General features: G+C 42.8%; 1 protein-coding gene across 5 annotated transcripts in view; it reads left to right on the top strand.

Moving 5' to 3' along the window:
- Window positions 1-23,733, top strand: part of ed (echinoid) — a 182,042-nt gene that overhangs the window by 137,283 nt on the left and 21,026 nt on the right. For 3 of the 5 annotated variants that reach the window (XM_066744577.1, XM_066744576.1, XM_066744575.1), the window contains exon 1: window positions 22,338-23,217. The exons of the other annotated variants lie outside the window; for them this stretch is intronic. In XM_066744577.1, the coding sequence (XP_066600674.1) occupies window positions 23,133-23,217 (85 nt within the window). In that variant the 5' untranslated portion in view covers window positions 22,338-23,132. Of the gene's footprint in view, window positions 1-22,337; window positions 23,218-23,733 lie in introns of those variants that run through there. 5 annotated transcript variants of the gene reach the window in all.

The raw sequence follows: 23,733 nt of genomic DNA, 5'->3' as shown, positions 1-23,733 counted from the left end.
GGAACTAGAATCAGTGGAAATTCCTTAAAAGCCAATTAACAAAACGTTAATGTTTAGACGTAACTACTCGGTAATTTGATTATTGTATCAGTCTCTTGAATGTCTCTCATGAGTAATTGGTTTTTAACGAGATCCAATTCCCCTGTGAAAGCTTCATAACTGAAAATCCTTGAAAATTTCTAGAAAACCTTTGCAAGGTAGCGCATGCTCCTTGGCTCACGAAAATTGAGGAAAAAAGTTGATCCAATCGTTCCGTGCTTTGGTAAATCAAAGACTACCAGCATATTGGAGTCCCTTTGCAAATAGTAGAAATTTTATTGAAAACGTAAAGGTTTTTAAGGGCCGGGTATTATCGGATTACGATTATATCTTGGAGCCAATAGGAGTTATTGCCAATTAGCTATCACTATCACACTGGAACGATCGACAAAACGACAAAACTGCGAGAGAATAAGCAGAGAAGCTACCTTGCCACACATTACAGCTTATCTTCCTGCCTCTTCCGCGGGATTGTCGCAGCAACTTTTCCACCAGATAAGTGTAGGAGGAGCAACGAGGAGAAGGCAAGAGTGAGCTACGCGAGCACGATGCCTTTATTTCCAGCTCAAAGTGCCCGAGTAACGAGTAAAGTACACCGCCCAGCGTTTCCTACCTTTTTTCTTACGACGAATCGTACCCGCAAGATACTATAAACGGTAGACACCAATGAAATCTATTTCCTCTCGACACGCTCCTTGAAAGAGCCATCCTCCACTCCAGATAAAGACCCAGCTCGTACAAACCAGTACAGTATCCGCTTCATTCCGCGCGTTTTTACAAATCCACCCCTCTTTTCTTATGTCGCCCTCCAAAAAAAAAAAAAAAAAAAAAGATGATAGGTATTCGTCGCTTCCAAGCAGCAACGAGAAAATCGGTTTAAACTTAAATGTGACAAATCTACTTTTCAAACAATACAAAAAGATCGGTTAATTTAATGATTACGTAATTTGGTCGCTATTCATAAATTCATTGAGATAACATTCGAAAGGGATGAATGGGAAGCGTCAAGATAATTGATTTTAAAATCCGATTTTAACCGCAAATGGAAATTTTCTTCCAACTTGGTTTCTTCAAGTTTGACCCAGTTCGGCCACAAGGAAAACCAAGTGTTTTATACGTACCTAATCAATGATAATTGTCTCTGAAACTTCATTTTAGGTGTTTGATTAAAATTTATTACTCTAATTACATTTGTAATTTCTATGCGAGGCACTGTTTAATATCCAAACATAGTTTGTTACTCCTCGCTAATTAGTATACCTACACGTAGACTTATGCAGCTCGTATGTGTAAGTTGGTCAAACGAAAGAAATAATAATACAATCGATGAATTGATTTTCTGCATAGCACATTCGCTACACGTAGTTATACATTGCGCATAAAAAGAGAATTTCTCCACTGGTGAAACTGCAGCGACAAATGGAAAGGACGGATATATATATATATATGTGTGTGTGTGTGTGTGTGTGTGTGTGCTATATCGAAGACTATCGACATATATATTTGCATACATATAACCGTACACTAGTGTACCGACTAAAGCAATCGAAAGGACAATAACGAAACGGAGAGATTGAACGTAGAGAAACAGACAAATAAACGGATAAACCTAAAGCTCAATTGTCATGCAAGTGGCCGCGTTTCCTAACAGACGAATCTCATTTTTGATTTATGCCTCTGCAAATCTAAGGGGATCATCCTGATTCTAAGTTTATATCCGGCTTACGTTCTCTCTCACCTGATTAATTGTTTCTACCAATCGCAATCGTTAGAACCTTATATTGTTGAATCCACTTCTTTCTCCTCTCTTTTTTCTCCTGTAACAACAATATTTTCCATATTCTCTATATGAAAATATGATAACGACTGATTCCAGTGAACCACAAAGTACGGCTTCAAACTCTATTATATATTATTCTGACTAATTTCACAATATTACTTCTATTAACAGACCGATAAACCAAAATTAATTAGAAATAAATGATTTTCGCTTGAAAACATCGCGCATCACAAATATTGATGTTAGCATTAAATGCGTCCATACACATGCACATGCTTCTTTAATAACAATATAAAAGACAAGTAGAACTTTCGTCAAAAACTCAATGTCCTATTAAATTGTACCGATATACATATATATGTGTCTCTTGGAATTAAGTAGAAGTAAAACGCGCATGCACGTGCGAAAATGCAATTCGTCGGATATTACGAGAAGAGTTTAATTATTGTAGAGAATTTGCTGAATTCACGGTGAAGATGTGCTGTATTTGCTACCTGACAAATCGTGGATTTTGATTTATGACGTGGCAAAGTCTAAGAGAAGGCGCGCGACCCTCTCTCTCTCTTTGGTCGGGGGGTTATAACTTTACTTTAATGAAGATGTATGACGGGAAAGCCAGAAATTATCTGCGAAACCGTGATAACTCCTACTCCTAACCCGGATCTCCTTCTCGTTTTTGTTTCAACCCCCTTGCGAAAGCGCCGAGGCTGTCGACGAAAGCCTCAATCTTCCATCTTGCAGCTAAAGACTAAAAGCAGATTGACGTGTCCCTGACGTCACTCTTAATTTTTCTCCACTGGAATCTCTAGACTCCACAGTTTCCAAAGTCTTGCGCAACTTCTCCAAGCTTTTACCATAAATATCTCGTTACCTTAGGAGTATGTGGAACACTGATGCTATGACGAATATAGTATTACCAAAACTTATTAATCCTTTAAACGTTTCAATCAACAATCAAATACGTATTCGTATGCATACATGTATACATATTCAAATTAAATTTATTTTCAAACAAACCGATCAATTTTCTTATATGTATATATATATATATATATATATATTCGCTTACACGAAATTGATCTCTGATACAAGAAGCAATTTGCGAGGTAAGCGAAGCTGAAGATGTAAGGAGAACTAGATAGTAAAAAGTTTACTAATAAGAAAAACAAAGGGTAATTTCCGAGAAAAGTACTTGCGTATCTCGGGATAAAAGGGGTCACGTTTGGAGCATGGTAAACATCGGTATGAACGCGCTTGGTGAAGGGGCCTGTACCTCCTCTCCTGCAGCCGGGACAATGGCGACGTCAGGGGCCAGCCGGTTCTTGACACTCAACCAGGAATGTCACGAGTCTGCCCTGCGCCCTCTACACACCTTTCATTACCATTATCTTCTTGCATACTTCATTTCAATAACGCATTATTCATTTTTCCCTTTAATTCACAGGTGTTTCAAATTTCTCAATTATTAACAGTCTCCTTGGAATATGTATCAAGACTGGTCATTCCAAAGTTTCCTCGCGCGAGAACAATATATATATATTTATACTTTTCCCCCTTCCTTCTCGTATCTTATCATAAAAATGATACATCTTTGTATTTTTTACTCTCAAAGGTTTCAAAGGCCAAGAACTGTAATTTAAAAACTGAAGTTTACACGCCATATTCATCGATATATATAAAATTTCTGATCATATACCAATGAAAAATTGGACGGAACGATTGAGCGATTAAAATTTGTTAAAAATAGGGGGAGGATAAAAAAATATTTGGCTGAAATCGCGCGAATCATTCCAATGCTGGGGTTTGAGGAGAGAGTGGGCCGTTCCTGAGGAGAAACAGGCTGCGCGATGCAAGGCTCGGCTGTACCACCGGGGCCCCGCAATGTTGCCACGTGTTGGACCGCACATCCAGGTAAAGGCCCCGATTACAGCTCGCGCGTCGGACCCAGCGAACGTCTCTGTAGGCGAGCAACGTTGCCAGTTTGCTCTAGCCGAGGACCATCTGCTGGCCCTCGGGGCTTTTGAATCTTTGATGGTTTGCGTGACTCGGCAGCTACAGCAGCACCGAGATGGAATTGGAGGCTATCCTGTTGGGAGGCTGTACCTCAACGGTTCCCTCTCTCCCTCTCTCGCGTCCTTTTTCCCTGCTCCTCTCCCATTCCATCTCCCTCAACATCCTCTTTCTTCCCTCCGTCTTACATCTCTTTTTACTTTTTCTCCCTTATCTCCGGTATTCTAACTTTTTCCTTTTCCCTGCAGTCGGCTAACCAGCTAAGCAGGCAGGCAACGCGAATGGCGAATCTACCAAAGAGCACATCGCGCGTTAATGATCAGTGGCGCGGCACGGAGAAATTCTTATACGATACCTTATGCTAGACCACATGCCACTCAGCGCGTGCTCCAACATTTAAATCGCTCCAACAGGATCAAGCTCTCGCTAATGCTAATAGAACAATGGAGCACAATTGAATCTTGCCCAACTTGCATGTATGCCATCCTCATTTTATTTCATCCAATGTATATACAGAACTCTATATATATATATATATATATATATATATATATATACTCGTATGATAAAGTTGGCTAACGAATTTCTGAAATTATAGAAATTTTTTCATATATATTATCTACAGAATGCGCTGCTCGGCATTTCATTAGCAGGAAACGTTTCTGAACGCATGCAAGAAAAACGTAAGCGAATTTGCGTAATTCGACTCTTTGATGCTGCTGGCGCAAGTAAGTAAATCGATTTTTAACGATCGTCCGCGAGGAAACGTTAATGCTGGCACACACGACGATTCGCCATTCTACACATAGCCATATATATATAGCACAAGCTTAACTGCTCCGTATTCGTTGCGTATTCCTCTTCTCATCGAGGCTACACGCGCGTACACGTACACGCATACCAAAATATATATATATATATATAAGCAAAAGTAAATAATACTGGAAGAGAGACGAGTGAACGTCTAGAGTGACTCGTGGTTCGTGACTCGTCGTTTTCCAAGAAGGTAGATTCACCGCGTCGGTCGTGGATGAATAATGATTACACAATGAGAGAAAAGAGAATGCCATCATTTTCCAGTATAGGCATGCACCCACGTACGGACTACGGAGTAGCTCTATTATTGCGGGAATATATATATATATATATAGGTTGTTAGAGATGGCCACGTCGTTAGGCCCATCCAGGCCCATTGACTCTCCATGAATAGCGGCTAAATAGGGGGATCGAAAAACGTTAGGTTTACGCACCGAGTCTGCTGACTCGTCAGCGATGAGCTACGCGCGTTAGGGGAAAATTCCGGTCAGTATAGACGCGAGAGACAAGGTTCATGGTTCATTCAATTTTCAGGGGAAAGAAATTCCTTGCTTTGCCTATTTACCCTCTACGAATACTTGGGTTCTCGTGTATGAGCTACTTCTACGAATATATTAGCATTGCTGAATCGAAAGGCTCGGTGCTGTTGCTTGGCGCTCGTGTCGTGCGCACCACGAAGAGACAACGCGAAGAACTGGGTCGTAGAGTGGCGCGTAAGCCATATAAACTTGGCTATATAGTGGATATAAAAGAATACATATATAACTAGTGCGAATGCCGCAGATTACCCTCGCCCACTATGATAAACCATTCAATATCCGCCGACTCTCCGAATACGATTAAGCCAACGGAAAGTTCGCTCTCTTCAGGATCGCAGAGTTTCCGCTCGCTCGAGGTTAATCAGTGCTTCTTTTGTTATGCAATCAAGCAAAATGATACGTGTCAGCTTTTGATATTTACAACCACGCGATAAATGCTGCTTTCGTATATAGGAGTGTAGAACCAGCGTAAACGAAAAATGTCACGAAAACTGCCGTAAAAGCACTTTCCTACCTCTTAAGATATCACGGTGAACCGTCAGGAGATCTCACGTTTGCTCGGACCCGGAATCTAATATCGCACTCCGTATACACTACGGGCCTGTCATTCTCCCGCAGATCGCGCGCGTCTCTGAGTCTTTTTAATAAAGCTGCTATATATATATATATATATATATATATATACGTTCATCTAGTTGTATATTTTCATGCCCAAATATATACGACTGACATAATGTATCAAATACGTCGAGTGTATATTCTAATTGGATTTATAAAAGTGGGCCATTCATCGCGTTATCGTTTCATGAATGATTCCTCTATTAATCGGAATGGATGAGGAGGACGGTGGGTGGGGGGAGAAAGTTTGTAACGCAAAGATTGGAAATAGTGGCGTAGATAAAGCTCTATCGCTTTATGCACGAGCGAGCGGGGAACGTGGGGATGAAGTTTTATTGCGATCTTAAAATATCATACGTATCAGCGAAGGCTCTTGGGTCGTCTCGTCGATGATAGCCTACATTCAGACGATTCAGACGTCGATCCCTAGCTTGACGGCGCGACGAACGATTAAGAAGGGTGGTGGGGTAGAGAGTCTCGACAGATAGCTTGACAGACGCAAAACTCCCTCGCGTACGGAGGGTGTTTCCTTCGGACTACGAAGCTTGATATCTTTTCTCCGAGTGAGTGCAGTATACTATATAGAGGGGCAGAGGGAGAAAGAGAATAGCCACCCTTTTTCCAAAGAGACACATCGACGAGCGTACCTCGAGTAAAATAAAGCAAGAGGAGGAAACAAATCTGTTAGGGCTGAGCCAGAGTCAACCGGAAGAAACGGAAGGGCTGAAAGAAGTCCGAAAGTATAAGAATGAAAGGACGAAGAGCGAGCACGTTGTGCTTGTGCAGAAACAAAACAACACTTTTTATCTCCACGTGGACCGTCGTCTGGGAGAAAAGGGACGTCTGGTTTATCTAGCAGAAGTGACGAATGGCAACGACATCTTTTCTTGCCGCCACGAGTTCAGTTAAACGCGAGGTAACAGTGCAGATCGCGCAACAAGAAACTTTCATCCGTTTTCCAATAATACATCCCCCCCCCCCCCTCCCCTCCTTCTCTCAATAACAAACGAAATACAACATTTGCAATATAACATTGCTGTATTTATATATAACGATTGGTGCGCGAAGACGCAGTGGATATCTCCTGTCCTTGCGATCACACAAATTCCAAAAGCCATCGAAACCTGCTTGAGATGACGTAGCGAGGAAAAAACAAGAGCAACGCGTCGACCAAATTTCAGGACTCGCTCTTCAGACCCGCGGGCCATGTCTATAGATAGAAACTAACTGTCGTATTTCACAGTCGGAACAAGGCCACTCTCGAAACACGAAATAAGGGCTGTAGAAACAAGTTTGACTGGAACCTATAACTATTATAATATCCACCGAGCAACCTGTGCCCTGTCCCCAAAAAAATCCACCCAATCTTTCTCCTATACGGTATATGCATAAAATTAATTTCGCTTTCCAATATTTCAGCTTGTAATTTTCTAATCTTTTTCCTCTGAATCTCCATCGGAGAAACACACGATACGGTGTATCGAGTAAGACTGTACAGTGGGGAAGGATGACAGTTAAGTGTTTGTAAAATTGTTTTCTGTTCTTTTTTTTTGGGGGGGGGGGGGGGTTTAAAGGATGTTGATGAAAGAGAAGCTGAGGGAAGTTGGTAATATCCTGGTAAGTCTGACGCACCATATGTCGGGCCGAGGAAGAGTGCGAATCCTTTTGGGTGCAAGGAAAAATTCGGCTCGTAGGTTGGCGCGTGCGCGAGCACTGAGGAAGTTGGCGTGGTGCTGGCATGCTGCTGTCTGCCCGCGGCTAGACGTTTGGCGCCGTTGGAAAAAATAATAGTCCCCCTCCCGCCTCCCGGGCCCCGGGCCTCGCCGACTCGAGTGTGGTAGCACGAATTTCTTTTTACACCCCAATGCGGAAGAGCCCTGATTTACGAGCGAGCAGACTTATGGGAGGCTCTCTCCCTCCCTCCCCCCCCCCCCCTCTCTCTCCTCTTCCTCGCTAGCTGAAAGGGGAAGAAAGTACTCGCGGCTAAAGCTAACACCCTTTTACTTGACGCGAGAGGGAGAAGGTTATCGTAAATAGCGAATCCACGTTTAAATTCTCCGAGAATATAAATTTCGTGCGCAGCATCGTCTTCTAGAGCTGTCACACAGACACGTTGCGCGACCCTACCAACTGTTCTGGCACACAAACTGCTCCACTCTTTTTCTTTTTCCTCTTTTAGTATATATACCAACAACAACCACTGATTGCCTTCAAATAAATTTCGAGCATGGTTATCGTCATGCCTCAATGTAAAACGATTCGTGCTTGATAAGGAGTTTAATTGTATACGTATTATACATCGAAGACGTTGAAATTTAACGAATAAATGTTGCGTGGTGCTGTTGATCGAAACTAATCGGAGAGGGAAAAGTATGAATGGTTAACCGTTTGGCTGATATTAAGAACAGTGGTAAATGGAGCGAAGCTGAAAACGCTAGAAACTTTTCATGGCGGTTTGCATTGGGCGTTATGAACAAGCAAATTAGCATTATGAAATTTCAATGTTTGCTTCCATGCAAGATAGCAACTATTTAATCCAAGCAACGTTAATCGGCCGCAGAAACCACAAACCAACAGTTGGTAATATGACAAAGTACTTCAAACGGATAAAGCGCCAGTTTTCCAATGAATTCCTTTCGCGTTTCATATTGTTCGTATAGCGCGTCTCTCTCCTCTGCGAGCCATTATCGTAATTATATCACATTTACTCGGAACTAATATCGGAATTCAGTAACTTGCGTAAAATTCGACGCAGTATATATAGGGTTCGCGGGCTAAACTCCGCGATGGCTCTACCACAATCATTCGAACCACAACAATTTTGTTAGTCCCCTCATCCTTCTTCAGGCTCGAGTCTATCCTGTCTGTCTGCATTAATAAGCCTACCGTAAATTGCGGCATCGTGCGTTCAATTAAATGCATTTTTCACGTGCCGCCTACGCGTCTTGATTAGCAATTAAAACAACAAAATTGCTCCTCCAAAAGATGAAAGTTTGATTTTCTCAGTTTTCTTTTCGCTTACCCGATCTTAACTCTCAACGAAAGTATGTCGAAAACAAAAAAAGAAGTTTTAATGTAATTTTGCCTTGAAGTAAAGCAAAAATGTGTAAAGGAAAGTAAGTTTTTTATAGAGCCACTCTTTCCGACTCGCCAAATCGTTAACCTTTCTGAACCCATCAAGGACCGGAATACGGAAGTAGGTAATGTCAATGGGCAACGGTGGTGTTCCTTAATTGTTATTATTCAAGTTGGTTGAAAGCAGAACTTATTAAGACTACCACATATTGTACTCCATGGCCCTGTTACAGTAGTTTTACTAGTTTCACTATACGTATTCAAATCCGGAAAGAAATGCGTAAGAACAAAATTAGGTAGCACTGCTGTTATCTTCGAATAAACCGTGGAAAGTAATGTTGTAGAAGTAATAAATTTAAATTTCAGCTTCTCAAAGAAATCTTCTTAATCTTTTTTTTACTCTACCTTCCACCGTATAAGCTTTCTGCAAATTCTTTGTTGTTCTTCTTTTTTTTTTTTTGAATCTCTAAAAAGGCAACAAAATTTATTTGTTTTTTCATAATTTTCATCCGCGCCTCGCACTTTTTTTACAATATAAATAATCAAGTGGAGGAGAGACGAGGAAGCTAATGCTGCTGAAACAAATCGATGGAACTTTGTCCATATAGTTTGGAGACAGAAATTTGTCGAAACGAGGGTCTCTCCAATTAACTGTTGAGACTTCTTCGTAATCGAAGAAACTACATCTAGACCAGAATTACCGCTGGCCAAAGCATGATTAGAAGAGCTGCTAAGTTTCTTGCGATTTCTTTGCAAAGATGGCCTACGTAAATTTGACAACTACCAATAGTTTCAAACAAACGACAGCAAGATTAAGTATTGTCAATGGGGTATATATATCTCTCTACATGTATATATACATAGAATATGCTTAAAACCATTGAAAAAACTTTCCACTTTTTTCGAGTTTTTCTGAAAAATATCTATAGTGTTCTGATTTTAGTTTCGGACAGGCATATACTATGCGTAACAGCGCGAGATGATTTATTGCTATAATTTCACATAAAACTATATACATATATACCTATATGTATCCAAAATATGTATACCAAGAGTTAATACATACTATATATATATATATATATGGTAGATAGTAATTAATTACTACTCCGTCATAAACTGAGTTTCCTGTTTTTTCAATTCGATGCTTGCAATATACTGTCGCAAGATTTAATATTCGATAGAAAAAGTCAAGGGACGCGTAAATGGGGGAAAATATACAAATCTGATAAAAAATTTAGGAAACAGCGGATATTACTGGATAACATGAAGAATTAGATCTGTTCCATGAACAACAGTGAAACTTTAAAAAACTTAGAGCGAGTTGGATCCCAGTGCACAGTAAAACCAGCTCAGTGAGTTCATAGTTAATGTGAATTAGCATCGTTAGCAGTGATATTTTCCAGGTCGAGGCTTTTCCAACTTTTACCATGGTGTAAAAGATAAAAATTCGCTAATAGCTTAAACTTTTCACTCTTCATTTGTAATAAAATAAATATAACAATTAAGTAATAGCGACTGCTTTAATGGCAGCACGATAATAAAATCCGCCGCGTCTTTTCTTTAATTTCACGATTGATTAATAACAGTTTTAAAAGTTGCAACGGTAAACGTTTGATGTATAAAAATACACGGCGAAAAAGGTACATGGGAAGTTTAACAGGGAGGTCTGTTTGAAGGACGTAACTAAAAAGATGCGGTTGAGAGAGGTTTTCCTCTTGTCCAGCAATTACTCATGGTTCCGGATAACCCAACGTCGCAACTCGGACCGGTAGAGTCGCGAACTTCATGACCTCCTCGGAAAAAGCTACAATTCTTTCGATGGAAGGAGATACGCGTCTTCATTTTTTGCGCCTAAAGCAATTCCTGGACACAGCTCTCGTTCGTTCATTCTTCTACCCAATTAACCACACAGTTTCGTATCACGATGCGATATAATTATAACCAATCGCGTTTCACTGCCACGAAATATGATGGAATGTACTTCGAGACCGAGCTAAAAAGGGACGATGGGTAAAATTGCAATTAATCCCTGAAGATTAAATATATCGAATCGAGCCAATTACAGGTGTTTTGCGCTAAATCAACGCGTAAAACGGAATGAGAGATGATGGGGACTCTGCAAGGTGGGAGGATAGAAACACGTTTGAGAGAGGGAGCTAGTAGTGGTATGAGAGGGTGAGATGTATGGGTAGGGGGGGGGGGGATAGAAGCGAGAAGAAGGGAAGAAAGGAAAGAAGGAGAGAAATACATGGCCTAGAGGGGAGGGGGGGGCGCAGAGTGCAGATCCGCGTGTTCTCGGGGTCAAAAGGACCCAGCGGGGTAATGAACCAACGATAATGAGTCGGCGTCACGAATATTTATGCGGCTCTGCAGCCGCCGTCGAGTAAGCATCGTTCATTGCGTTTATCGCGCCAGTGCTATCGTATAAAAAACGGTGACGACGACGAGAACACAACATCGACATGGACGACGACTAATACACAGCGGAGTAGGTATATACCGTCGTATAGTTGACCGAGTAGCAGCGCATGCTGCTGGTGCTGCTGCATGCAAGTACCGCTTATTCCACCGAGAAAGAATCGTCTTACACCGTGACTCTTCTTTACGATCTCTCTCTCCGAATGCCGAAGAACGCCTTCGATCCCGAGAAAACTTTTATTCCCGAAGAATCTCGGCTAGAGCTGAAATTTTTATTGCAAAATCTCGTTCCTCCTAATGAAAACACACCAATTTCTTCGAGTTAAAGCTGAACTGAGCAGCTTAGCGATAATATTTAAACGGCGCCGTAATTACATTGTGCGCATGGCTGGGGCAGGGGAAGCATGAAATATTCGTCTGGCTTTGTGCGGCTTGCCAGTAACAGTAATTTACTGCATAATCGCAGAAAAAATGAAGCGACGCGCTTAACTCGTTCGTATAATCACTGCTCTAGTTTAACGTGAAATATATCGTAGACAGGTGAAGCTATATAGGCGTCGGTTCAATTTCAATAGGAACGATACAACAACGTGACTCTCCAACGTTTCCGCGATGATTGACATCTGGGACTTTCGTACGAGTATTCTATATATATATATATAAACGTGTGTATACGCGTCGGCTGGTTTTTGCTTAATTTCCAGAGAGTTTATATGAAAAGTTTCCGGCCGTTGGGCACAGGATTCCTCCGATTACTGCAAGAGTATATATATATATATATATATACAGTTTGCGAAGGCGCGATGTTTAACGCGAAGCGTCAAGGTTTACATTGCTGATAAGAGATGCAACGTTATTTTGAAGGACGGTTCTTGGTCCCATCTGCCTGCCCGTTCGATACGCGATAAATTCCTGTATCTCGCGTGTGTGTGTATATACGCGGCAGTCAGTATACCATTATCTGTTCGACCTATACACGCCTAATCTCCGAAGGACGGTAACGTCTCGGCAGAACGCAACGGCTTATACTATGTCATTGAAAGCATACCAATTACATTTGTGGCCAACTGTGCTAGCTCGTTCCAACACATACGATGAAAACCGGTATGTACGGCATGATCGTATCGAGTTAGCGCATTGATGTAGGTTACCTGAGAGCCCGGAAGCCAGAAGACCTCCAATAGTACACTATAGTACGTGCCACGCGAGGATGCTCACGTTCTACCATATACATATATATATATATATATATATATATATATATATGCATGTATATACCTGCTCGTTTCAACTACAACAAAAATTCACTCCTCTTTACGTCCTGAGAAACTAAAAATTACCCGTATTTTTTTTTTTTTTTTTTTCCTTTACTTTTAGTTTATAAATTATACATTTATACAAGAAAAGTTCCCTTTCATTGTAGGTAGGTAACATACATAACGAATATCAACATTTTTATGGGAGGTAGAGCGAGAAAACTTTATGGCCAAGTTCTGTCCTTTCTTTTTTGTTAACTTTGCTAGATTGCTCGAACATTTTAAATGTAAATCCGTGTGGGCGCTTTATCCACAAATTGCAAACACCCATTTAGATAGATGCGTTGTAACAAGACAAGTATTATAATTAGAATTAATAGGAAACTTAACACGTAAAACTTGGCATATAAAAAGTTGACCCTGCAGCACGAATGGATTTACAGCAGCATAGTTGGACTTCCGTGTGAGTTTCCGACGTAAGTTTTCTATTATACTTTAGGTACACGAGCAGTAATTATGCGCTGGCATTGAATGATTAACTCTTTAGAAAATATGAAGAAAACACTTTTGACGATATAGAAAAAGGATCCGTACCATTTTCGCCATATATATATATATATAGAAATTGACTCTTTTATAAACATATATATATATATATATATATATATAAATAAGTATAAGGGAAGAAGCAAGGAAAGTTGATCAAAGAGAGTATTGACATCGCGAATCAATAAATAGCGCAAGAAATTCTTTCTCTTATGATTAATCGAGTATTTTCTTGGTGGATATCACCGCAGTGAGTGTAAGAAAGGAGTGCGAAATGGCTGCAGAGTGTATATATAGCATAAGCCGATTCTCTCTGACTCTGTGCATGGCTGGTAGTACGTGAGGAGGCATTAAATAAGGAGTTACGGACTGGCTTTTAAGTGAACCGGTAATAGTAATCGATGTGTACGCTTTTCAGTGACCGTGGCCATGAACCTAAGTAAGCGCACAGTGACGATTGCGAATTGCCTTTAAGAGGTTGTAGCGTTAGTCCGAGAAACGCGTGACGAGAGGAGGGGGGAGGGGGGAGGTCATGGGATTACGGAGTATCCTCCGCTAGTTGCAAGGATTTCGTGGCACATCGTGGTACTGCGGAAGACTGAGGGTAGAGTAGGGGGAGGGGGGGGGGGAGTGAATGGAAGGAGAGGGTCGTGTAATGGTAATGTTGTGTACCTGTCAGCTATCACAATAAAGGCCCTCGTAGCGCGCCAGGATCTTCGATAATGGATTTATCCGCTAGCTACAGCGAGACACGTTCGTGATCGTGAAATCGATTTGAGATTGACAAACAGAGGCCAGAAATCATCGAGCATGGGGAAATGGAAAGAGCTCGAGCTATATACTTTAACTGTCCCCCGACTATAACGGTAAAGGCTTAATGCTGTGTACCTAAATATAGGGTAATGCACGAGCAACAAAGCCATGTCCATGCGAAACAACAACAGGGTTAATTAATTAAAAAAGCTAATTTTTCTTCTTCCAATATTCAGCCGGTTTATCGACATTATAAATCTGGCCGCCTCATTATACGTAAAAGCAGAGACGAACAATAGGGCGAATGTGACCATTTGGTTTTTAAAGCGCCGCAATCGCGAATTGTTGATTTACCAGTAAACTGCCCCCCCCCCCCCCCCCACTCCTCCTCGTTCCTTACCCTTTCCCTCAACCAATTTATATTTCATTCTTCTTTTATTACTTTATTTGCCTTCCACTCTTAAAACTTTTTTCCAACGTTCCTCCTCTCTTTTTTTTTCAACCTCCACCACTTTCCCTCCCCTTTCGGCGCTTCTCGCCTACAGCCCTACGCTCCCTTTTTAGACATTCTCTCAGATAGGGAAAATGGCTTGTGTCCTGAACTTAATTTGCCTTTGGAGTGGCAGGTTATTTTTCCCGGTACGGATGAGCTGCTCTATTGGATCCTATAACTGCTACTGATCCCTCTGTACGTACTTTTTTGACAGCTGCACTCTCTCATGGGTAATTTTCCCTTGACGAGCGTCGCTCGATTTAAATAGAACAAAAAACCTTGCAATATTATATGCCTAATATATCAATAACACACTGCGGCTTGTTTCTGCCTCTAAATAAATTGCCTGGATATCTCCAGTATTTTGCTCGCTAGTGAAAAATTTCATTGACCATAAAATCAAACAATTATATATATATATAGTACTCACAATTTGACGCGATAATTTTTTGCCAGATTTCTCTCATATAGGTAAAAAATAGTGACTAGGTGGTAAGTACACAAGAGGGCGATTCTTAACATGACCACGTACTTGGAAGATTCCTCTAAAAGCTATTAGGAGTAGATTCCCACGACGCTTGTAGGTCAGGTCTTGCCTGCACCATTTATACCAGGGACCAAAGTTAAAGAAGGAAAAGGGGGCGAGTTCATTACCGATTCCATCAATTTTCTGGGCCGGGAAGCACGGATCGTTAAGTAGCACGACTAGCTTCCACCTTGCATTATTCCTTCTTCTTTCGTTTCTCCCATATATATACCTATATATATATACATATATATATGTATATACGCATGAGTTAATGTCGTAAACAAAGTGGCAGAACCAATGCTGCTATAGAACTGCGTCTACTCTTTTGCTCAAGTTTCGTTTCTTCCGCAACATTGTGGGAGTCACGTATTAGGAATACAAGTATCCCGATAGCGAAGACAAAAAACACTGGCGTTCTCGCACAAAGAACAGTAGAACGTGACTTCTTCATTTGTGACTATCGATAATGAGTATGCCGTCGATAAATATGCAAGCAAACTTGAGCAAACAAACGCTTACTCACGTTGGTACTAACGAGACGTACGTGTACACGTTGGTAAATATGCTACGGAGTAAATCCCCAAGCGCTTTGTACGATCCCTGAAAATGACCATTGAAACAACGCTATTCCATTATCTCTATGAAAAAATAAAAAGTACGCATCCAGGCCTTGATAGTTTACAAGAGTCCAGAGTCCAGAGTGAAAAAAATCAGATTGCAACTTGATAGAGCAGTAGATTGCTACTGGGATCTATCGGCGATCAGTAAAGAGGATGCAATTTCTGTGTCCGTCACGAAAGCTAAAAGGAAAGAGAAAAAAATATTCGTAGCCGCATATACCATTGAGGATCCAGCCTCTCTCATTGTTCTCCGATGAAATTGGTCCTTTTGTACCAGCAGGAGTCTCGCTCGCCATTGACAAGAACGGTTTTCATTTGTAAACAGTAAATATATATCTGCACCGTATCAATCGCACTGTACATCTCTGAAACTTTATATATACATTCTCATTAAAATCAATTGGCGAATCTTTGCAAGAGGTGAAGTTTTTCATGGTAGATGATTTAAAATTGTTATAGGATATTTAAATAAGAATCGCTCGCTGATTCTTATGACCGACTCGAGGCTGCTAATCGTCATCAGTTTAATCTCGATTCTAATATATATATATATATATATATAGGGATTCTAGGTTCGTATAGGGAGGAGGACAGCGGGACATGGCGAATGTGGAGCACATGCACGTCTGGAGTTGATTCTCGCGTTGGTTCTTTTCCCTTCTCGGTTCTGCTTTAGCATGACAATCCCAGCAAATTGGGCCGCTCAATTTGAGCCAATTGCCACCACGGGTTTCCCCGGGGTTTCTCTACGCGCCGTCAGTTTTCAATTCTCGCGCCTCGGGACTCACCAATTCGGTTAATTCGGTCCACACACACACACACACACACATATATTCTATATTATATAGAATATACACAATATATGCTATATGGAAATTTGAAAAGCACATGCCATCCCGCCCGCATCGTGACACAACAACAGCAGTATACCTATATATATATATATATATATAAGCTTGTTGCCCTCCGATGAGAACTTTTCTTCCCGCACGGAAAATCGCGGAGCTTCCTATTCTTTCAGATTTCCCGGCTTTACCCTTCCGAGAACGTACGTGGTTCGCCCTAAACCTTTTATTTTCCTAACGGTATATATACTATATATATATATATAATACAATAATATGCGCCGCTGAAATGCGACGAGCAATGTGTTGTTGTTTGCCATAATGCAAATATTCGATATAGCAATATGCTACGCAAGGGGCTAAACCACGCATTTTCACTTTTCTTATCAGTTCTCTTTTTATCCCAGCTTCGACTGCACGAATCTAGTAGAGAAATAGAGTTATTCCCTAAGTCGAATTGATTAAATTCAAAATGCAGTATTAAATAAAATTTGATATGTATATATATATATATATATAAATAGGGAAAGGGTAGAGAGTTTACGGTGCAATTTAAACTACCGTCCGAGTTTAGACACGTATATATGCATAAATGAGATAGTGGTCTATGCAGTTCGTTAATCATTCCTATACGCAACCATAGAACATTGCAATTGGAAACAAGACTGTCCTCTGGGCAGCAATTTAAGCATGAAGACCTTGCCATGTAAACTGAATGCACTAAGGTTTTGCATCATTGATATCAGCCGTGTTTATGCACGTGTCGCATCAACGGCCTTAGGTCAACACCAATTTCGTCGAGCCTCGCTGTTAAGTCAGGTGCAACGTAAATACTCATCAAATAAATATATCTTGCTGAGAGCACGATCAGCTTTTGCCATTTCCTTTTCCAATTAACGCTACGTATAAATAAAATCCCATCAGCCTCGTAGACTATTTTATAATGGATATCGCGCGAATAGACATGTATATATATATAATGGAGAAAATTCGATATGACGTTCTTCTAATGTTAACGGATTATCGAGGCTCATTAAGTACATAGAGCTCGATGCGAGCATCATTACGTTACAATCGCTCACTTTCGATCTAACAACAATTGCACGCGGCCTTGGGAATCATGTCGATCGACAAAGCTGTGCCCATTCAGTCGTATAAATCCAACGCAATGCGCGCGCGTTCTACCCGACCACTTTTGCCCCCGTCATCGTTGCACTCTATTTTTACGATATTCGCGCATTAGTTTAACAAACCAATCCAATCAAACCAAAAAACTACATTTCACCGAATTATAAATTTATCAAAGTGGTTAAAGTTCGGCTATTATTACCCGACATATTGTTTCTTCTCTATATTATACTCATCGGATGATAAATATATGGATCGGGTAAGTGGAATTAAAGGAACGGATGGGTTAAATAAAGGAAAAAAAATGTATTGTTTCTCAAACACACGTTCGATAGGAGAATAACATTTCCCGCGCTACACACGCAAACTCATTATTTGGAAAGACGATAATTTGGCATTGAACAAACCAGTCGGTCTTAGGGTTAAACATATTAGCGCCACTTTGATCCCTTTAATTGGAATCGCGTGGTCTTTCATCTCTCGGTTTATACGAGTGGCTTGATGCTGTGAGTGATTTTCCGTATACAAATCGTATAGGAGGCCAGGCCAGGCCAGGTACGCCAACAAATCGCGTACATACGAGTACGTAACCGGAAAATTAATTGCGTCGCCATCGATCGAGACGAAATTCCACAGCGCGCCAGCTATACGGCCGAGGTGCACCACCGGAATAACAAATACCCAATAGGAGCAACGTGTAAGCTACGTAAATCGCGTACGTTTCTACCGTTTGCCTGCCATTACGAAATATTCATTTCACCTGGATGCCACGCAACGTATCATAACTATTATATATATATATATATATATATATATATATATATATATATAGAGAGAGAGAGAGAGAGAGAGATTGCGTGTCCTGGCCACATCCGTGCGGCCCAGGACCTTTAAGAGTCGACCTGTGCATGGTCCATCGCGTTTAAAATTGAAAGCGTAAACCTTTGCTGGAAAAACTACTGTGGCACGATGCCAGTCCAACTTTTTATGCTGCTCGCCCTAACTGCAGCTAATATTGTTCGACGCTTAATTAAAAACGAATTATTTAGCATGAAAGTGGGCATGGAGAATGTTTTATATATTTTCCTCCAAACCGCTGTTTATTATCATTTTCACCACTTTTCAAAGTCGTATTACTTTGAAACAGTTCTCCTGTGTTTTTAAGTATAGCGGAGTGTAAGTGGTTGACGAGACACGTAGGGTATCTTTATCCAAAAAGCCTCTAGAGTTTATAAGAATGCAGCTGCAAGCCCCCCCCCCCTTCCCTGTTCAGATAACAATTTTTCAGATTCTCCAACGTATATAAGTATACAAAGATAGTTATAGGGGCAACGAACCGCGTATCGTTGACACAACGAGATAGTGCAGTCCGTATACCGTGACCACGAAAAAATCGCGTCGTATACGAACGAAACGAGCAGGTGCAGTTTTATCAGCACATTCCAACGATCCGCGCAACTGACAGCAACTGATATTCATGCTATTCGATAGATGAATAGCATTCGACCGGACAACAAACGTACGACCAACGTGTCAATATTTTTTACACGCAACAACGTACCGCATCCACGCAGGTGGATTAACAAACCTCGATCGCGCGCAAACAAATAGTTGAATCTCTCAAGAAGCTAATATTATCAACAATAAAATATAGTGTACGTTAGGTTTGAAATATTTGTTTAATGGAAAATATCGCAGGTGCGCGCATCGTGTTACTTGTAAGCTATTTTTCAATAAGGGTATCGACTAACGGGTGCTTTCTTTTCTTAAATGGAAACAGTGTATATAGGAGAAAGAGGAAAGGCTGTTGGAGTACAAATGGGTTTTAGATTTTCGAAAGCAGAGACGCAGTGGCGAAGGACACGTATACGTAGGTGATATCCGGTGCTGCTGGAGATGGATCGAATCGTAGAAATGGGAGCTTTGCGCGGGCGAATTTTTGAGGTCGCCGTATAGGAAAGGTGTATAGTATATAGTTGAAAGGTTGATCGGTGGAAAGATGGGAAAGCCGAGAAAGGGCTGTGGGTTTTGAAGATTCGGTAGAGGATTGTGACGCCAAGGGGGAGCGAGTGGGATATGGTCAGGAGAAGACGGCAGATGGTCGGACGTCGAACTCAGGTAAACGAGAGCGGATCCGAAGCGGAGTGGCCAGTGGAGCCGAGTGTGGCAAGGTCCGAGCGAGCGAACGGGCAAGAGCGAGCGCTCAGGCTTCATCCCGAGAAGCGAGAGCTCGCTGCCAGCCAGACACCTGCCGTACTCGAGGGGGAGCTGTCCGATGGAGCACCTCCTTTCGACCAACCATTTTTTCTCCTCTTTTCTTCCCTGCGATCTCCCGTTTCTCTCTGCCGGCCTCTTCTCCCCCACCCCTCGACCCACGCGGAAAGACGAAAGAAGAAAATTGCCTCGCAAGGAACTCTGCTGGATCCACCGGATCGCTCCTTTCTTGCACCGTTAACGGCTACCTGGTACTCGCCGTATGCCCCCACCAATATATATATATACATATACACTACCTATACAAACTGCGGACGGATTACCAACTCGCCCCGCGATGTATTCTTTTCTCCGCGGGAATTCTCCAATGGCACGTCGCACGCCCGATTAAAATTCGATTTCGGATTCTCGCCCCAGCGTGCACGCAAGCGCGTACATCGATCACCTTGAGGAATCGAATAGCGAGACGCGTGTACGTGGATTTGAAATTGTACGTTTCGAGCGAAAGAAAAGAATAAAGGATGGAGATACGTGTGTATATTTATATCGGGAGATGGTAGGGAAGATTGAAGATCGTATAGGAAATCAGGAACGGTGGTTGAGAATACTTGGGAAGCGTTGGCAGGATGCACGCGGCGCGGTGGTGGGGATGACGGTTTAGGTATACAGTTGGCTCCCCCCTCTCACTCTCTCGCAATAGCTATATACACGATTGGGCCCGACAGCGCTGCCGAGCACCTGCTCGTTCGTCCCTCGTGAATCGTGTCCGGTACGTCGAGTCGCATGTAAATAACGCATTAGCATCCTGCGTGGCTTTTAGGGGGCTTTTACAGAGGGAGAAAGTCGACACAGCTAGCGCGATCCTCGTCCTTTTCACGCTGCGCGCGGATAAACCATCTTTTTTTCTTTCTTCTTCATACCCTCATTGTTCCTATATATACATGCATATACAGCGGTGCGACGAGTAACCGAAAATTTCATATATACGAGCAATCCGATTATGAAAAGACTTTTTACCTCTCGCGTTTGCTCGAAACGACCAGAACGGAATGGCTGCATGCAGGCGGTATGTAAACTGGCGGATAATAAAGATATTGAGAAATTCGAGAGATGAGTTTAATATCCCAGCCTCTCTCTCTCCCTCTCTCTCCCTCTCGCTAAAAGTGCAGCGAGATGCACGCACTTGCGTCAGAATCAGAAACTCATCGACGATGAATTCATGGTGAACCTGTACGGCAGGTGAAGGTAAATATACTTTGCCATTGGGCAAGATTTATCGCATAGACCTTCCTTACGGGAGAAAATTGGGTGCCCGGAGCAGGGAACGAGCAGCCTGGCAGGTCTACTACGGTCAGGAAGACGGCAGACGGTAAAATTACAGATCCCTATAGTCTACACCCTATACCCTCCAACACCGCAGCTCGAAAACCGGCCCCCGCATGTAACGTACATGGCAGAAATAATTATACGCCGCGCGCTCTCGAACCGACCGATACTTTTTGACCAAACCCGCCTTGGAACGAGCTCGGGTCATCCAATCAAATATATATTCTTCAAAAGGTAAGAGCGTATCACGCGCTCGAAAACTCGTTAATGCCCGTGCACGCATTCGGCCGAAGGAAAGGAATCCATGTCCCGTTCTTGTAATTGCAATATCCAAACGAATCTTCGCTACCGGATTGATAAGTGGGATTTTCGGAAAGATATTGAGCAAAAAACAACGACGTCTTTTCGTCGCAGCTTGGAACAGCTGTTGCAGGGAAATCATTGATCAAATAAGAGCGAGGTTGTACAGTGCGTTCGTCGGTGAAAGGAAAACAGGAGTTTCCGTTGAACGCGTGTAGCGGGTGGCAGCAGGATGAAACGATGAAAAAAGAGCAGACGTGCATGCGTAACTAGATCCCTGGCTGTTTAGGGAGTAGGAAAAATAACGCGTGGCCGGGGCCTGGCGTAGTGTGCGTTTGAGTTTCGGTAAAGAGGAGGGGGGGGGGGGGGGGGAAGTGGACGCACATGGATGAACACAGATGCAGAGGGAGTACACAGGTTTGCGTTAGTGGTAAAAAGTGGCGGCAGGCGGTCGGTTGAAACGTTCGGTGGTCCCTCGGGCCTGTACGGCCTGGTCGCCAGGAGAAGGAACCACCTGCCGTGGGGATCGCGGTGGGGGCAGTCAGGCCTGCAACGTTCCTATCCTCTCGGCACACACACACACTACCCCCCCCCCCCCCACCTATCCCCTTCGACCCAACGCTCCATCGGCTCCGCATCTCTCGAACCTCGCCGCTCCTTCGCATCCACGCAACTTTCCGTTCGTTCGTAGAACGCAACCAAGCTGCATATCGAGATCCGTTGCAGAGAGAGAGAGAGACGGCCGGCTGTGCCGTAGGCAGCCTCTAGTCTGGCGAGTCTGGTCTGGCGGTGGCTCTCCGGATCCTCGACGCTTTGCTGCCCGGCTGCACTGCGTGAATAACGAAACTTGGTGGCTTGGCGCGAGCGAGCGGTGGAGGGGATGCGAGGCGAAGGCGGAGAGCGGAAGAAAAGAGGGGGTGCCGAGTAGTATCCGAAGGTGGTAAGGGTAGGGGTTAAAATGCCGAAGGTCCACACGGTGGGGGAGCGTATTGGCGCTACGCGCCTCCAAGCTCAGTTACCGTGCGACCGTTGACTGGTGCGCTCGTGACTTTCTCTCCTCGCGGATGCCAGTCGCATCGTCTCTCCTACCTTCCTTTCGCGCGCCAACTTTTTTTTCCTTCTCTCTCTCTCTCTCTCTCTCTCGCGCGCGCGCGCGCGCGACAGCGGACAGAGCTCCCGCGCTCCTTATAGAAAATTGGATTTCATCGCTGAATGTTAATCGAGCTCCGCTCGTTCAACTCCTCGCACATTTTTTCCTCCCTCTCTCAATTCGCTCGCTGCAAACTTTTTGCGCGCGCCCTGGTGCACCAAGGATTTTAATGTTGTTTCTCCGTTGTACAGTGGTGGTGTGCGTGTGATTATGAAGAGGGAACAGCAAATTTGAGAGGTTTTAATGGGAAAGTGGTGAACGGGGAATAAAGAGCTATATATAGTATAGTAGTGAAGGACCAAGTTTGAGGAATTTGTGGGGAGCTGAAAATTGGTTAAAGTTGGTTGGATCTGCGAGTTGGTGGAGCAGTTTCGCGGAAGTATCCAGATTGATCTCGGTGGCGGATGAGTGCAGGAGGAGATAGTAGAGGAGGATTGCAAAGTGTTGGGTGAGAAGGAGGAGTGTCTGTGCGTGTGCACGCTTTGTATCGAGCCTATATATATATATATAGCGAGGGGCACGCTTGATGCGTGTTAAGGTGCGAAGGTTTCGAGCATTCGAGATGAACGCGCGTAGGTGAAAGTACGCGCAACCTGGCGTGCCAATCTTCGACTCCCGCACGAATCTGGATAACGAGAGTGCATGTGAGCTTTTGTTAACACTCGATCAGAAATATGGATAACTCGCACGAGTGCAGGATTACTCGCTGCGTGCGGATGGCGATGATCCTCGCCGTCGCCGTCTTAGCAACGTACCCTGGTGAGTATCCGACTACTCGATCATATCGTGATTTTTTAAGGAAAAAACCTTTGGATGGAATAAAGCGCGCGCGTTCGCTCGCTCCCCAAATCAAGTAGATTCAATCGTTAACGGTCGAAGAGAGAAGCCTGTCAGGCTTTTGTAAATCACTCCGATAAATGGATCGCCCTGCGGATATCTCTGCTGCCAATTTCAATTTATCGACCTTAAGAAAATCGTAATTTAACGAGAATAAAATGCTCGCTTGCTTCCGAGACTAAGAATGCACCTAGCTTGATTTACTTTATAAGACATCTATCGCGCAATGTTCTCCACACATAAATTTCATTCGTGGCGGACGATTAATCCCTCGAGAAATCTGTCTGTGAAATGTTTCGAGATCTAGTACGATTTTCTGTGCTATTCCTAGTATTTTGACGCCCCCCCCCCCCCCTATATACCTATATATATACATATGAAATCGCACAACCGGGGGTCTGCACGATGCTCTCGTAAAACGTGTGTTGGTATAAAGAA

The sequence above is a fragment of the Prorops nasuta genome, unplaced genomic scaffold (assembly GCF_024137725.1).
Source record: "Prorops nasuta isolate Cenicafe-Biocafe unplaced genomic scaffold, Cenicafe_Pnas_1.2 PNAS00045, whole genome shotgun sequence".
Taxonomy (NCBI): Eukaryota; Metazoa; Arthropoda; class Insecta; order Hymenoptera; family Bethylidae; genus Prorops; species Prorops nasuta.
Note: the sequence above shows the minus strand (reverse complement) of the source record. Positions and strands in the feature narration are given on the sequence as shown.